At 65.4% G+C, this 14,381-nt stretch overlaps 1 protein-coding gene across 3 annotated transcripts in view; it reads left to right on the top strand.

The window, feature by feature from the left end:
• BRF1 (BRF1 RNA polymerase III transcription initiation factor subunit) overlaps positions 1–14,381 on the top strand; it is a 57,647-nt gene that overhangs the window by 39,013 nt on the left and 4,253 nt on the right. The window contains exons 6-17 of one of the 3 annotated variants that reach the window (XM_023256138.2): positions 563–712; positions 1,650–1,743; positions 3,292–3,418; positions 3,861–3,921; positions 4,013–4,105; positions 7,346–7,615; positions 8,872–8,933; positions 9,305–9,386; positions 9,466–9,521; positions 10,365–10,621; positions 13,391–13,442; positions 13,791–13,962. In XM_023256138.2, the coding sequence (XP_023111906.1) occupies positions 563–712; positions 1,650–1,743; positions 3,292–3,418; positions 3,861–3,921; positions 4,013–4,105; positions 7,346–7,615; positions 8,872–8,933; positions 9,305–9,386; positions 9,466–9,521; positions 10,365–10,621; positions 13,391–13,442; positions 13,791–13,962 (1,476 nt within the window). The remainder of the gene's footprint in view (positions 1–562; positions 713–1,649; positions 1,744–3,291; positions 3,419–3,860; positions 3,922–4,012; positions 4,106–7,345; positions 7,616–8,871; positions 8,934–9,304; positions 9,387–9,465; positions 9,522–10,364; positions 10,622–13,390; positions 13,443–13,790; positions 13,963–14,381) is intronic. The other 2 variants (XM_023256139.2, XM_023256140.2) reach the window with 2 other exon arrangements.

Below are 14,381 nucleotides of genomic sequence, written 5' to 3'. Positions count from 1 at the left end.
TCTCACCCGCCCCGGGGGCTGGAAGTGTCCTAAGCCTAGGGCACTAAGGGAGTCTTCTAGCTCGTAGCTTAGAGCAGGGCACGAGCGAGGCAGAGTGTGTGTGCGCGCGTATGTCCGGGTCCCTCCGAGCCCTCTCTTACTAAGGACCGTGGGGTTATTTAAAGAGAGGTGTCCACGCCCGTAGCCAGAAGAGCAGCGTGTCTCACAAGAGTAAACGCGGTAAATGAGCAGCTAACGAACGTGCCGTGTCTCAGTCGTAGTCCACGACCTGCCAAACAAAGCGGCAAGGTGTGGCGTGTGCACCTGCACAAGCACGAGGGATGCCCCAGGAAGCAGCTGTGGGAGGGACGTGGGTGAGCGGCCCCGGCCGAGGGGCGGGGGGCCCCGGGGCGCCTGTGCGGCGGAAGGACTGGGAAGGGTCGCCCCGACGGGGAGACGGCGTGCCGTGTTGTTCCCGTGCGCTGTCCGGGTCTGGAGCGTGCACGTTCCTCGAGGCCCGGTGGGGCGAGGCCTGCTCCTGTCCCAGGACGCAGTAGCACTGAGGCCCGCGTGTCTGCTGCAGACCCGTGCCTGTACATCCCACGCTTTGCCCACCTGCTGGAGTTTGGGGAGAAGAACCACGAGGTGTCCATGACGGCCCTGAGGCTCCTGCAGAGGATGAAGAGGGACTGGATGCACACTGGCCGGCGCCCCTCGGGCCTCTGTGGAGCAGGTGTGGCGGCCTCGCTGGCCGCGGTGGTGGTTTCCGTCCTGACTTCTGCAGGCCGGGCACGCGGGTGGTGGGCGGGCTGTCTCCGCAGCGAACCTGGCCGCCGAGGACTGCCAGCTGCTCCCTGCACCGACTCTCAGTCACAGGGGCAGGGCAGGACTCGTGGAGGCCGCGGCCAGCCCTGCCCTGGCCCCGCAGCCCGGTCGTTACCGCGGAAGGTGTCCGGGCCCCTCTGGCTGACTCCTTGACCCCCGAAAGGGTAGCTGTCTGGGTCGCCCTCTAGGTGGCAGCTGCCTGAAAACAGTCCCGCAACCCTGTCCTCCGTGTCTCGGGGTCTGACGCGGGCCTGGGTCTGGAGCCCTCCCCGGCAGGCCCCCACCCTGGCACCCCCCGGCTCCATACCTGCCCAGAGCGCCAAGGGCCCGCGTTCCCGCGCTCGGCTGCCAGGAGGATCGTTTCCCATTTCGGAGCCCGATTTCCAAGCGCACTGCCCACTCGGGGCCTGTCCGAGAACCAACCTGGCTGCGGCCGCCTCGTGGGGCCCACCGCCTTCTCTCCCCGACCCTGGGCCGCGTCCCCAGAAGCCTCACCTCCACTGCCAAGCAGTGTGCCTGTTCGAGTCACCTGAGCGTCGGCTCGCTGGTTTGCGGGGTGACGTGAGGTTCTCGGGCGGAGTCTAATTCTCCCCGTGTGGAGGACGGGGTGTGTGCTGAGCGCTTTCTACGTTGATAGATCACCGCGTGGTTGCACGCGAAGCCGTGTGCAGCTTTCAGGGGCTGTGACGGTCACGTGCTGTGTAAGCGTTCCCCATGGTGAGGCTGGGGACTTGGCGCCTGCAGGCCCCCCAGGCAGGGCTCTCCCCGCCGCAGGTCATCGGCCCCGAGTGCCGGGCTGCTGCGCACCTGTTCCGATTCCTGACTCCCGTCGTGCCCCCCTCCAGCACTTCTGGTTGCAGCCAGGATGCACGATTTCCGGAGAACCGTCAAAGAGGTCATCAGCGTGGTCAAGGTGTGCGAGTCCACGTTGCGGAAGAGGTAGGCGGCTCTAGTTTGCGGCCTGGGGCACGGGCGCTTCATCCGTCGGGCCTAGCCAGGCCCGTCGGTCAGAGCCAGCTCCCGGGGGGCTCCTCGGGGCGGGGGCCACCCGCCTCCCTCCCGGGCGTCTCGGTCAGTCCTGGCACCACGCCAGCCGCACGTGCAGGGTCTCTCCAAGGTAGGTCGACGTGGACCGGGGGGGCCCGGGGGGACGCCTGGCTGACGCCGAGGGCCACTGTGCCGTGTGTCCGGGTGCCCACGAGCTCCTGCTTTGGGGTGTGGTGTTCGTGGGGTGGCACAGCTCAGCATCAGGTGCGTGTGGGCTGAAGCCCGATTGCCAGCAGACCTGTAATTGTGCCTGTTCTCACAACGGATCTGGAACATTCGATGGCTTGTTTTCAGTGGAGGTCATATCCTGTGGCAGTTTTCGAAGGCAGAGAGTAAGGCATTTTGTTTGTTCAACCTCTAATTCTCTTCAAAAAAGTTAAAAAGAAAATTTTTTTTCATGTTTATTTTCGAGAGGGAGAGATCACGAGCAGAGAAGGGGCAGAGAGAGAGGGAGGGAGAGAATCTCAAGTAGGCTTTGCACTGTCAGCACAGAGCCCGATGCGGGGCTCAACCCCGTGACCCTGGGATCATGACCTGAGCCGAAATCAAGAGCTGGACCCCCAACCGACAGAGCCCCCAGGTGCCCCTGACCATGCATTTTTAAAACCACACTCCTCCACTTTGGAGAATCATTGTTCTTCAGTGAGTAACACTAGAGAATTTTAAGCCACAGTGGTGTGAACGTAATCGTACTTTGGAAAGTTAATCTGTTCAGAATGGGTTCACTGAAGGTAGAGAGCACTACTCGTTCATCCAGGAACATACATACGTTTGTTTATTTGTTTAGCGTTTATTTTTGAGAGAGAGCTCGTGCGTACACGAGTAGGGGCAGGGCAGAGAGGGAGACACAGACTCTGAAACTGCGAGATCATGACCTGAGCCCAAGTCAGACGCTTAACCAACTGAGCCACCCAGGTGTCCCCCCCCCCCCCAAGTTTTTTATTGAACATTTTGTAGGTTGGGGGCACCTGGGTGGTTCAGTCAGTTGAGGGTCTGAATCTTGATTTCAGCCATGGGATCGAGCCCCTGTCAGGCTGACTGTGGAGCCTGCTTGGGATTCTCTCTTTCTCTCCCTCCCCCTTGCTGGCCGTTGATCTCTCTCTCTCTCTCAAATAATAAAAAACTAAAAAAACAAACAAACAAACAAACGCGTCTTGTTGGGTGTGTGATGTAGGGAATTGAGCTTGAGCCAGCACATACCTAGGGCTGCTGGCTTGGCCTCCTTCCTTCTGGGCCTCCTCTGAGTCTCCCCGTGGGAGCGACAAGGGGAGCTTATCGCTTGTCCAGCAACAAGGGCAGGTGACCCCTGCCCACCCTGCCTTCCTCCCCAGGGCCCCACTGTGGGGGGCGGCGAGCAGGGCCTGGTGACCAGCAAGTGGGGCCACAGTGCCCGATGGCCATCTCCAGGGCCCTTGTCTCCCTGTGACTCTCTTGTCCCAGGCTGACGGAGTTCGAAGACACGCCCACCAGCCAGCTGACCGTGGACGAGTTCATGAAGATCGATCTGGAGGAGGAGTGTGACCCCCCTTCATACACAGCTGGGCAGCGGAAGCTGCGCCTGAAGCAGGCGAGTCTCCGTGTCCGTCCGGCACTCGAGTCCCTCGAGGCCCTTCCTAGATCTCGTGTCACGTTCCTACTTTGGGATGAGAAGCTTAGTTACAAAGGCTAGACTGGGTCTGTGTCCGCACAGCTCGCAGGGAGAGGCGGACGGATGGGTGGGTGAGCAGTGGGTGGGGCACAAGGGCCAGCTCTCCCCAGGCGGTGGTCCCCAGGCCTTCCCAGGGTGTCTCGCGTACAGTGCCTTGGGCAGGCGCTGCCTTGCTCTGGGGCCTGGTCGTTAACGTTTACCGGGAGGGCTGGGGTCCAGGGCCGCTGCTGCTCCGTGTGCAGCCTGCAGGGCCCCCGGATGACGCCCGGGAGGAGGGTCTGGGCGAGGCCCGGTGGGCTGCGAGGAGAGGCAGGGTGTGCACGCCGCGTACCTCTTTCACGCCTGCCTGTCTCCACTGAAGGTTCCGGCTGCTTTGTTTCAGCTTGAACAAGTTCTGTCCAAAAAACTGGAGGAAGTTGAAGGTGAGCAGCCGATCTTACCGCTACAGATGCCTCGTGTCCCTTAGAACAGGGGGCTTCGTATTCACGGTTCGCTTCTAATTTCCTGCTGCAGGTGAGATATCTACCTACCAGGACGCGATTGAGAACGAGCTGGAGAGCAGCCGGCCCAAGGCAAAGGGGGCCCTCGCCAACCTGACCAGAGACGGTGAGTCCCGCCGGGGCCCCCGCGGCCTCGAGGGGCCGGCCCCCGCCCTGCCGCCACCCCTTCTGTGGCCGAGGGATCCCGCCTCACAGGGCCCCGCTCCCAGCCCCGGCCGCCGGCCGCCTCCTGGCCCTGACGTGCTGGGCACAGTGTTCGATGCTCCCGGGACCCCTGCCCGCCCGCCCCCCACCCAGGTTCCAGCCCTGCCACCCAGATCTTCCTTCCAGACCGTCCTGCTGCCTCCCTCCGGACCCCTCCCTGCTGTCGCCCGCCCTGTGCCCTCCTCAGCCTCCCTGGGGCTTCCTCTGTGTCGTGGCTCATGTGAACGTTCTCGGGTACACTTGGTCTTCCTTTGGCCCCCGGACGCCCCCGTGTCGCCTTCCTTCCAGGTGCTCTGGGGACCCTGTCTGGAGGTCCCTGGTTTGCCAGGGCCAGGTGCTCGCTCTCACCGCCCGCCCCTCTTCCCCGGGGTCACTTCCTCCTAGCACCTCTGGCCCGCCCCACGCCGCCTCCCGAGGACCAGCATCCTCCCGCCCTTGGGTTTTCCTCAGCCGCCCGCTGGTCCGGTGACCCACCGTCCGTCGCCGCTGTAGGCGGTGTCCTGCCCCGTCTTCACCGCTGCCGTGCATGGGAGACCGCGGTCTCCAGGTGCTGCCCTGGGCTCCCTCGTGTCGGGAATCCCGTTACCACTCCCGGTGCCGCGCTCTTGGTCCCCAGGTTTTCTTCGTGAGTCGCGGGGGTGGCAGCAGGCACAGGCTCCTGCAGGACACGGGGCAGCTCTGGGTCGAGATGCCACCTTGCCCCGTGAAGGAAATGCTCAGGCCTGGCTTTCACCGGGTCTGGGCTCCGTGAGCGTGACCCACTGCCGGGATGGCACCCTGTCGTCGGGCCTCCCCGTCTGGGCCCCCGGCACCGTCCACGCAGACGGGCAGAGCTGTCTCAGGACACGTTTGATTTCGTTATTTCTGTGGGATTTGCGCTCTCCTCGCGTAGCGTTGTTTTCTGGTGTTTTAGTCGGTTCGCGGTTCCCCACGAGGCCCGTTGGTCTGTTCATCCTGCCGCCTTCCCTTCGCTGAGCCAGGAACGCCTGCTCTTCCAGCTTCGCCCGTGTCCTGACCTTCGGGGTCACCGCTTGGGGCGGCTCGCGTGCAGGGCCCGTGAGCCCGTCCGAGCGGCAGACGCCGTCCTGACGCCCGCTCTCCGCGGGGCTCACGCCTCTGGCTGGCGCTGCTCTCGGAGGCCGAGGTTTCCGTGAGGAATTCAGTCTGGTTTCCGTGGTCGTCTCCGTGTTTGGCACACAGCCCGTCCTCGGTGCTCCTGTGTGCTCGTGGCCCACCCCGGGTCTGTGGCTGGAGATGCCCGTGGGCTTGGGTCGGGCTGGGTCATCACACTTTCTGCTCCTCGCTCGCTCTGCCCGGTGACCCCTCAAGGACAGAGGTGGCCGGTGTCGGCCGCCCCCGGTGCGACGCCTGCGGCCGCCGTATTCTGACAGGCCGGTGTGTCCGGAGGGCCGTCCTCGGGGCTGCGTGCACGCCCCATCCCGTCCGCGTGTGCTGCTCCGCTCCCCTTCCTCGGCGCTTTCATGCGTCGTCTTCTTGCGGCAGAGAATCGGACGCTGCCTTGTTGCCTGGCCTGAAGCTTTCTCTCTCGTAGCAGGTGCGGCTGGTTTCTGCCCGTCACCGTGACTTGTTACTTGTCCCTACTCTGCGCCGGGGGCCCCCTCGTCCCCTCCCTCCGCCCCCACGGGAGGGCCGTGCGGGTGGCAGGGGCCGGGTCCTCCGGGCAGGCGTCGGGCAGAGCTGTTCGTCCGGAGGGATCATCACCCCGCACGCGTTTCCCGCTCCAGGGCACCAGTGGTTTCGTCCCCCCAGGGCTGCGTCGGTTGGGACGCGACGTTCTCGTGTCAGTCGGCGCTCACACGAGCTTTAAGCGTGACGCGTTCCAAACCGGAGTAAGGTCTTCCTTTTTTTCTTTTAACGTTTAATTTTGAGAGAGAGAACCAGCAGGGAGGAGCAGAGAGAGAGAGAGAGACAGAGGATCTGAAGTGGGCTTTGCGCAGAGAGCGGAGAACCTGACGTGGGGCTTGAACTCACGGACCACGAGATCGTGACCTGCGTCGAAGTCGGACGCTTAACCGACTGAGCCACCCAGGCGCCCCAGAGTGAGGTCTCACGTAAACTTTAAACTCTGTAAGAACCACGCACGTCGTTGGTGACTCGTCGGTGGTTTTACTGAGGTGTCACTGACGCACGACAAACCGCAAACTTAGAAGGCGGTGTTTTGGTGAGATGGACAAGGCCCCCCCCCCCCCCCCCCACGCCCTGGGCCTGTGTCAGCCCGCGCATCCCAGGCAGCCCTCGGAGGTCGGTTGTACTTCCTGGCGTTTTTCCTCCGTGGGATCACGAGGCCCGTCCTGACGCACGTCCGGCCGCTCTGCTGTGTGGGAGCGCACGGGTCGGATGCACAGCGGCCCCGTCTGTGGTGCGTGGCGGGCCCGACGTACGCCCGGGTCGTTAGTCTAGCCGGGGCTGACGCACACGTGGGGTGTTTTCTGGGTTTGGGTTGTCGCGCACACAGCACCGTGAACGTCTGCGCAGGTGACCGCGTGGACGTTTACCTCCTCTTTGCCGGGCGAGCGCCGAGGAGCGGACTTGCCGGCCGGTGCGGGGCACGTGTCCTGTCTCGGAGGGGCCGCCGCGTGTGTGCCCTGCCGGGCGTGGGAGCCGCTTCCCGACGCCACTCTCGGCCTGGCGGGAGGGTGATGGCGCCCACAGAAGCCGCAGCCGGTGCTGACGGGCCGTGTGTTTTCTTCTTCCGGACTCTCGAGTGTCGCCCGCGTGTCCCGGACACCAGTTGCTCACGGGAGGGCCACGCTCTCCAGCTGGCTGCGATTGAAGCGACTGATGTTTTGTGGGTTGCTTCCCGAGTCACTTCCTAGATGTGACAAGGAAGTTTTGCCTGACCTAAAGCCACAGGTGTTTTCCCCCGTTAAAAAAATTTTTAGGTGTTAAATTTGAGTGAATTTTTGCACAAAGCGTGAGGCATAGGCCGAGGGCCGTGCTTAGGTGCGTGGACGTCAGGCTCCCTCTGTGACAAGGCGCGTCTTTGAGCCCCTCTTTCGTCGGTTGCTCGCTGATGTTAACGAAGTAACTGCTGGCTGGACGGCGATGCTTCTCTGCGCAGCGGTGGGGCCCTCTGCCTTTCCACGCGGTTCACAGGCGGTGTGTGCGATTGGGTCCCTAGGCTCCGTGGAGGACACCACGTCCAGTGTATTTGGGGAAGACGATGCCGAGGACGAGGAGTTGGAAGCCGCTGCCAGCCACCTGAACAAGGACTTTTACCAGGAGATCCTTGGTAGCGGCTTGTCCAGCAGTTCCGAGGGGGCCGGAGACCCCGAGGAGGGCGCCAGGCCCCCTGCCCTGGAGTCCCTGCTTGGCCCCCTGCCCACCGCGGCCAGCCTGGGCATCTCAGACTCCATCCGAGAGTGCATCTCCTCCCAGAGCCAGGACCCCAGTGAGTGCCTGGGGGCCTTGGGGAGAGGAGGGGGGCTCCTCTGGGCAGGTGGGCGGGACCGTGGCCGGCAGATAGCAGGTCCAGATCGCCCGTCCCCAGCTGGGGGAGGTGGGGTGCAGCCTTACGGAAGGGTGGGCGCCGCGCCTGCCGTGTGTGAGCCGTCGGTGATCCCGGCACGGGTTTGTCACCACCCTCAGAACCCTTCCCCAGTGGCCCGCTGGCTTAGTCCTGGCCAGAGCCCTCTGCTGGCCGGGGGTCCTCCTGCCCGAGCTCCTCCACGGGGACAGGGCCTGGGTCCCCCGCCTGTCCCTTCTCATCCGACTGAGGGCCCGGTCCCCGCCGGTTGGGCTTCGGCGCTGGCGGTGCTGGTGGCCCGGCAGGAGCGTTGCCCTCACCCTGCTGGGAGAGGCCTGGGGCGCAGGCTGTCCCGGTTCTGCCGCGTCTTCCTCCCTCAGGTGTCCCCAGACTGCAGGGTGCAGGCCCTGCCTCATCTCCGGGCACCGAGGGCTGGGCCAGGAGCCCCTGTGAGGCTGTGCCACCCAGACGTTCATCACATATCCTGTAGCCAGGTGTGGCGATGGGCGGGCACATGCCTGCCCTGATGGCGGTGACGTCTAGGGTGAGAGGGACAGCGACACAGCCCGAGCCCGGTGTGCAGGTTGTACCGCAAGGGCCTGTGCGAAGGCCCTGAGGCAGGAGGAGACCGTTCTTGCAGGGGCCGAGGGAGCCGGCATTGAGGCAGAGCAGGGAGGCGTGCGAGTGACGTGTCTGAGCGCCAGGGGGAGTCCACGCAGGGCCTCGGCCACGGAGCGACAGTGTGGCCCACGGGCTGTGGGTGGAATCGGGAGGAGCCGGCAGAGGACCATCTGGCGACGGGGGCTGCAGAGCGCAGCGGCTGCCCCGTTTTCTGGGCCGTGCAGACTGTGCTGTTGACCCAGCTGAGGCAGGAGGGGAGTGGCCAGCGGGGCCTGGGGACGTCCCGAGCGTGTCACTGGGGACTCTCCGCGGCCCCTCTCCTGCTCCAGAGACGCTGCTGTCGTCCGGGAGCCGCAGGGACTGGCGAGGCACCGCCTCGGCTGTGGCTCTGGTCTAGCGTCCTTCCTGCACAAGCACTGGCGTGAGAGCCACACACTGTCCCCCGAGGGGCCGCCGTCCGCCCTCGGCCAGAGCCCCCGAGTCCTGAGACGGCCCGGGGGAGTGTGCGCTTGGTCACCAGTTATTGACCCCAAATGACACCGGTGTCGTGCTTCCCGTAGCGGACGCGTGTGGGGACGGCGAGCTGGACCTCAGTGGCATCGACGACCTGGAGATCGACAGGGTGAGTGTGCGTGCAGCCTCCGCCCGTGCGGCACGTGGTCTGTGCTGGCCACACCGCCCTGCCCTCCTGCGGGTGGGGCGTCCCCACACCGGGCCACCACACGGCCTCCGGGACCTTCATCAGTTCCCGGGGGTGGGGGGCACCGTGTCCTCAGCTCAGTTCCTTCTCAGGGACCTGTGCCCCCGCACTCTGGCCTGGCTCCTGTCCCCCTGCTGTTGGCCTTGGAAGGGGTGGAGGGTGACAGGGTCCCCGACCGGCTCCCCCCAGTGAGGCTATAGCCTCGTGGGTCAGAGGTCCACCCCTGACCATTGTATACAAGCAGGAAGGGTGTTAGTGGCCGAGACCTGAGTGTGGTGCTGTGTTCTGCCCAGTACATCCTGAACGAGGCGGAAGCCCGTGTGAAGGCCGAGCTGTGGATGCGGGAGAATGCAGAGTACCTGCGGGAGCAGAGGGGTAAGCGCCCGCCCAGCCACCCGCCCGGGAGCCTGGGCCACGGGGCCCCTGCTGATCCTGCCATTTGGGGACTTTTCAGAGAAAGAAGCAAGAATAGCAAAGGAGAAGGAGCTTGGCATCTACAAGGAGCACAAGGTAGGGGCACCCGGTGCGCGTGGGGGCCGGCCTTGCTCCCCCCCCCCCACCCCAAGTCATGCCAGGGCTCCCGGGGGGCGGCACAGACCTGTGCCCCTGGCCGCTGGGCCGTGACTGTGCTGGCCTCCCCTCGGACGGATGTGCCATTCGGCTTGGGGGAAGATCCTAGGCAGGCTGAATTGGGGCCTTGTGACCTCCGTGGACACCCTGTCCCAGCTCTGGGACCTGAGAGAACCTGCAGTCACGCTTCCCTTCCTGTTGGTGGTCACAGTGATGTGGCCTGTTGCTCGTGTGGCCGGATGGGGAGCACCTTTCTGGGGCAGGGGGTGAAGGAGGCCAGGGGTGGCCCTGGAGCTTGGGGGTCAGGGTTTGGGGCCCCCGGCAGCACGGCAGGGAGGAGCTGGCAGGAGGCACAGTTAGGCCCTTGTGCGTGGTGCGGCACCCAGGACGAGGTCCGTCCCCGCTGGGTGACGCCTCCTGAGGTCAGGGAGCACCCCGTGTGCCCTTCGGGTACCTGCGTGGTGGGCTCGTGGGCGGTCGAGTTGGCCCCATGCCCCGAGACCTGCCCCCGGCTGGTGGTGATGGTGAGCCGCCAGGGCACAGTGGGGTGCAGCCGGCTTCCCCCGTTCCAAGAGGAGGTGGGAGCCGCCCTCAGGGAGGCCCTGGCCCTGCACACCTCGGCTCCCCCGGGCGGGGGTCCCCAGGAGACCCTGGTTGCCGAGCCCCCCCACACACACACCTGCCGCTGTCTAGCCGGCCGTGCCCCCACATCCCACACGGCACCTAGCAGGCTTACGGGCGCTGAGGTCCCCGTGGGGTGGTGACGTCCCCGTTTCCGTTGAGCCCAAGAAGTCCTGCAAACGCCGGGAGCCGATCCAGGCCAGCACGGCCGGGGAGGCCATCGAGAAGATGCTGGAGCAGAAGAAAATCTCCAGCAAGATCAACTACAGCGTGCTCCGGGACCTCAACAGCAAGGGCGGGGGCGGTCTGCAGGAGGAGGACGCACAGCCCGAGGGGCGGACCGCCACCCGGAAGCTGTCTCGGAGGAAAACGCCCGCCAGGAGGCACAGGGCCGACCCCGGGACCAGCGTGGGGAAGAGGTACTGGGCCCGGTGGGCCGGGTGTTGGTTCTGAGCAGGGCGGGAGGCCTGGGCTGGCATTCGGCCCCCAAGTGCTGGGGACGAACGTCCGCCTGGCGCTGCGCCCGCTGCCCTGCGCGCTCCCGTTTGTGCGAAGGGCCAGGTGCTGACGAGGGGCTCCGGCCCTGGAAAGGGGCTGTGGCCTCAGGGTGTGTTCTGCTCACGGAGCGGGTGAGCCGGCCTGTCCTCCAGGAGGGGCTCTCTGCACCCTGTGCCCTGGCTGTACGCCTCTCTCTGCCGAGAAGGGGGGTGGGCGGAGAGCACATGCTGTGGGGGGTGAGCGGGTCAGGGGAGGAGCTGGGAGCGGCAGAGCAGGCCAGTGCCCTGGGCCCAGGGGGTCACGCAGGGCGTCATGCGCCCCGCGCAGAGGCGCCTTGGAGGGCCTGCGGGGGCGGGGTGGCCCCACTCCCCTGCCCTCACCTCCCCAGACCTCTGTCGCTACCGGTTTTTAACCCTAACTCAGCCGAGAAGTAAAAATGTTTTTGGTGTGTTTTTTTGTCTCACGTGGGACTAAATGTCTTTCGTGGTTTCTGTGATCCTTTTTTTTTTAAGCTTTGTTTAAGTAAACTCCGTACCCAACGTAGAGCTTGAACTCACCACTCTGAGACCAAGGGTCGCGTGCTCCGCCGACTGAGCCGGCCTGGCGCCCCTTGTGACGCTTCTTTTTTTCTAATTTTTTTTAAGTTTATTTTTATTTATTTTGAGAGAGAGAGCGTGTGAGAGGGTCAGAGGAAGGGCGAGAGAGAGACAGAATCCCAAGCAGGTTCTGTGCTGTCAGCACAGAGCCCGACATGGGGCTCAAACCCATGAACGGTGAGATGGTGACCTGAGCCGAAATCAAGAATCAGACGCTTGACTGACTGAGCTGCCCAGGCGCCCGTGACACTTTCTCTAGAAGTTGGTTATTCTGCTCCCTGGTTCCCGAGCGCCCAGCGCGGCCTGCCACAGACCAGCACCCCCGTGATCCTTTCTGGTCATGGTCTGGGGCCTGGGGAGGTGTCTCCAGCCTGTCCCCTGCCTACTCGCTGGACCCCCAGAGCGGCGCCCTGAGCCCTCAGGAACCTGGCGCCCTCCCGCACGGGACCTTCCTGCCGGGCTGCTCAGGCTGCCCCGGGCCAAGTAGGTGCGTCACCCCCACCACAGCCCATGGCGCCCTGTCCACGGCGCACAGGGGCTGCTTTGTCTCTGGCCGCCAGTGGACAGCGTGCGGGCAAGCCCCCGTCTCCTGGGTCAGCCGTGCCCTCTCGGCGCCAGTGCATCTGTGACTCGGGCTGTGAGAGGGTGAGCGGGCTGGGGTTATGGGCCGAGGGGAGGAGCGTGCTTCCTTCCCAGGGGCTCGCAGACCCTCCTCCGGGCTGCTTGGCCCATACCCCCGCCTCCCTGCTGGCCGTCCCACACGCCCTTGACTGCCGTGACTCTTCCCCAGCCAGATGGGTGGACAGGCCAGCTTCCCAGTGGGGACCAGGAGTCCACCTCTGTGGGAACCGCCCTCCCTGCACCAGGCCGGCACGGCCACACGTTTGCCGGTCTCCTGCCCAGAGGCCGCTGGCCTGAGGCCGTGCCAAGCAGAAACCTCCCACGAGCGCTCCGAGGGCCTGTCCACCTGTCAGAGCTGCCCTGGTGTCCACTCCCAGTGTCCCAGGGCTCATTGGCACATCACAGTGGTGGGGTGCGCTCGGTCATCTGAGGCCCGTCTGGATGCTTCCCCCCGCCGGCCCTGGGGCAGGGTCCCTGAGCGTGGATGGCTTCCATGGCCAGGCCGTGGGAGGGGAGCCTGCCTCCTCTCAGTTGGGGTCTCACTGTCGCCCCGGACAGGTCGGCGTTGTCCGGGGGGGTCTTGGTGGTGTTCTCCTTCCTCCGTTCCTTGCAAGTGACCGTGTGGCCGGTGTCCCGGCTTTTGTGTTTGGAGGGTCTGGGGGGAGGGGGCTAGGCTCCCACTCCTCCAGGCATCCAGCCACGGGAGGAGCAGGGCTGTGGTTGGCTGCTGCCCGCAGCCCCCACACGCCGGTCCTGAACCTAGGCTGGCAGAGCCCGAGGGCAGCCCGACGTCAGGTCCGCGTTCATCAGATATCGATGGACGTGAGTCACGGCCCAGGGCTGTCTCCTGTTGGCTTGCGTGGCGTTTTAGCTAAAATTGGCATTTGCTGCCAACGTCGTAAAGAAGCTTTCGCCGAAGAACCCTGCTTCCCGGCTTCTGCCAGGGGCCCTGCTCCCGCCCCGATTCCCAGCACGGCGGCTGTGCCCCCACGTGGTACGGTGCCAGTGCCTGGCCTTTGGGGGTGGGGACTCGGAGATAGATGCCATCCCCCTCACGGGTCTGTATCACGTGGACGCACGACCTGTTCAAATGACTGGCTGGAGCCGCGCGCGGTCGCGTAGAAGCCCCTAGCGGCATAGGCGCGGGGGGAGGGGGGGGACGTGATTGGCACCAGAGGGAGGAGACCTGCTCACTGAGAGAAAAGGCAGAAGGAGGGGCCGGAGAGCAGAGGGAACCAGGGCAGGTCACAGCTTGAGGCCCACAGGGTCCACTGGGAAGAGCGACCACAGAGCGGGCCCCGGGGAGGCGGTCAGGGCCGCCGGGGGCCGGGGGAGCCGAAGCAGGAGGGGCTGGGCACCGAGAGCACGCTGTGCTTGCGGAGGAGTGGCTGGCCACGCATCTCAGCGGGGCCCCCTGTGTCCCTACCGGTGGCTCTGGCCCGGGCTGACGCCCTGCAATGCGCTTTCTTCTAGGTTGAGGCCAATGGTGTCCGCGCAGCCGGCCAAGAAGGCGGCCGCAGGAGAGGTACGTGATGCGGCCGCAGCCGGGGGCAGGGGCCTCGAATACCGAGCTGTGAGCAGCTGAGAAGTCGGGCCGGCCCAGGCCCGGGGAGGCCGGAAGCCTGCAGGTGGCAGGGCAAGTGTCCCAGGAGCAGGCCTGCCACTCTGGGGTTGCACTGCCAGGCTGTGTCATCAGACGGTGTGCCCTCAGGGCGAGGCTTTCTGGGCACTGATGTGGGTGTGGGCTGAAGGGTGGGGCGGGGGGCCACTTGGGAGGTCAGGGGCTCTGGGTGTCCTCGCTGACCACTCTGGGAGCACAGGGACCCCCCCCCCCAGGGCAGGCGGCCTCTAGAGCCTGTCCCCTCACCTGCAGCCCTTGCCCCTGAGCCCATCCACCCTGGGAGCCGAGCCCGCCAGGCCCACAGCGGTGCTGGTGGAGAGCGGGCCCGTGTCCTACCACCCCGAGGACGACCCCGATGAGGACGACCCCGACGAGGACGACGGGGAGCCCTGTGTCAGCGCCCTGCAGATGATGGGCAGTGGCGGTGAGGGGGCGACACTGGCACTGGGCAGGGCAGGGGTGCTTCAGAGAGAGAGAGAGGGAGAGGGAGAGGGAGAGAGAACCAGCGGGGGAGGGGCAGAGAGAGGGGGAGAGAGTCCCAAGCAGGCTCCATGACGCAGAGCCTGATGCAGGGCTCGAACCCGTGAACCGTGAGGTCGTGACCTGAGCTGAAGTTGGGCGCTCGACTGACTGAGCCGCCCAGGCATCCAGGCCTGTCAGCTTCAAACGCAGTCTTTCTGTCCAGAAGGAGGTTGGGCCTGGGGCGTTCACAGCTCGGCTCCGTCCGTTCTGAGAACAAGTACTGGAGGTCACCGACCGGGCCCTCCCCGATGTGAAGGCCGCGGGCTCCGGGTTGCAGGAGGGCCGCCTGGCCGGCGGGAGCAGGGCTCCCACCCACCACCC

The sequence above is a fragment of the Felis catus genome, chromosome B3 (genome assembly GCF_018350175.1).
Source record: "Felis catus isolate Fca126 chromosome B3, F.catus_Fca126_mat1.0, whole genome shotgun sequence".
Classification (NCBI taxonomy): domain Eukaryota; kingdom Metazoa; phylum Chordata; class Mammalia; order Carnivora; family Felidae; genus Felis; species Felis catus.
This window is presented reverse-complemented; position numbering and strand designations above follow the sequence as displayed.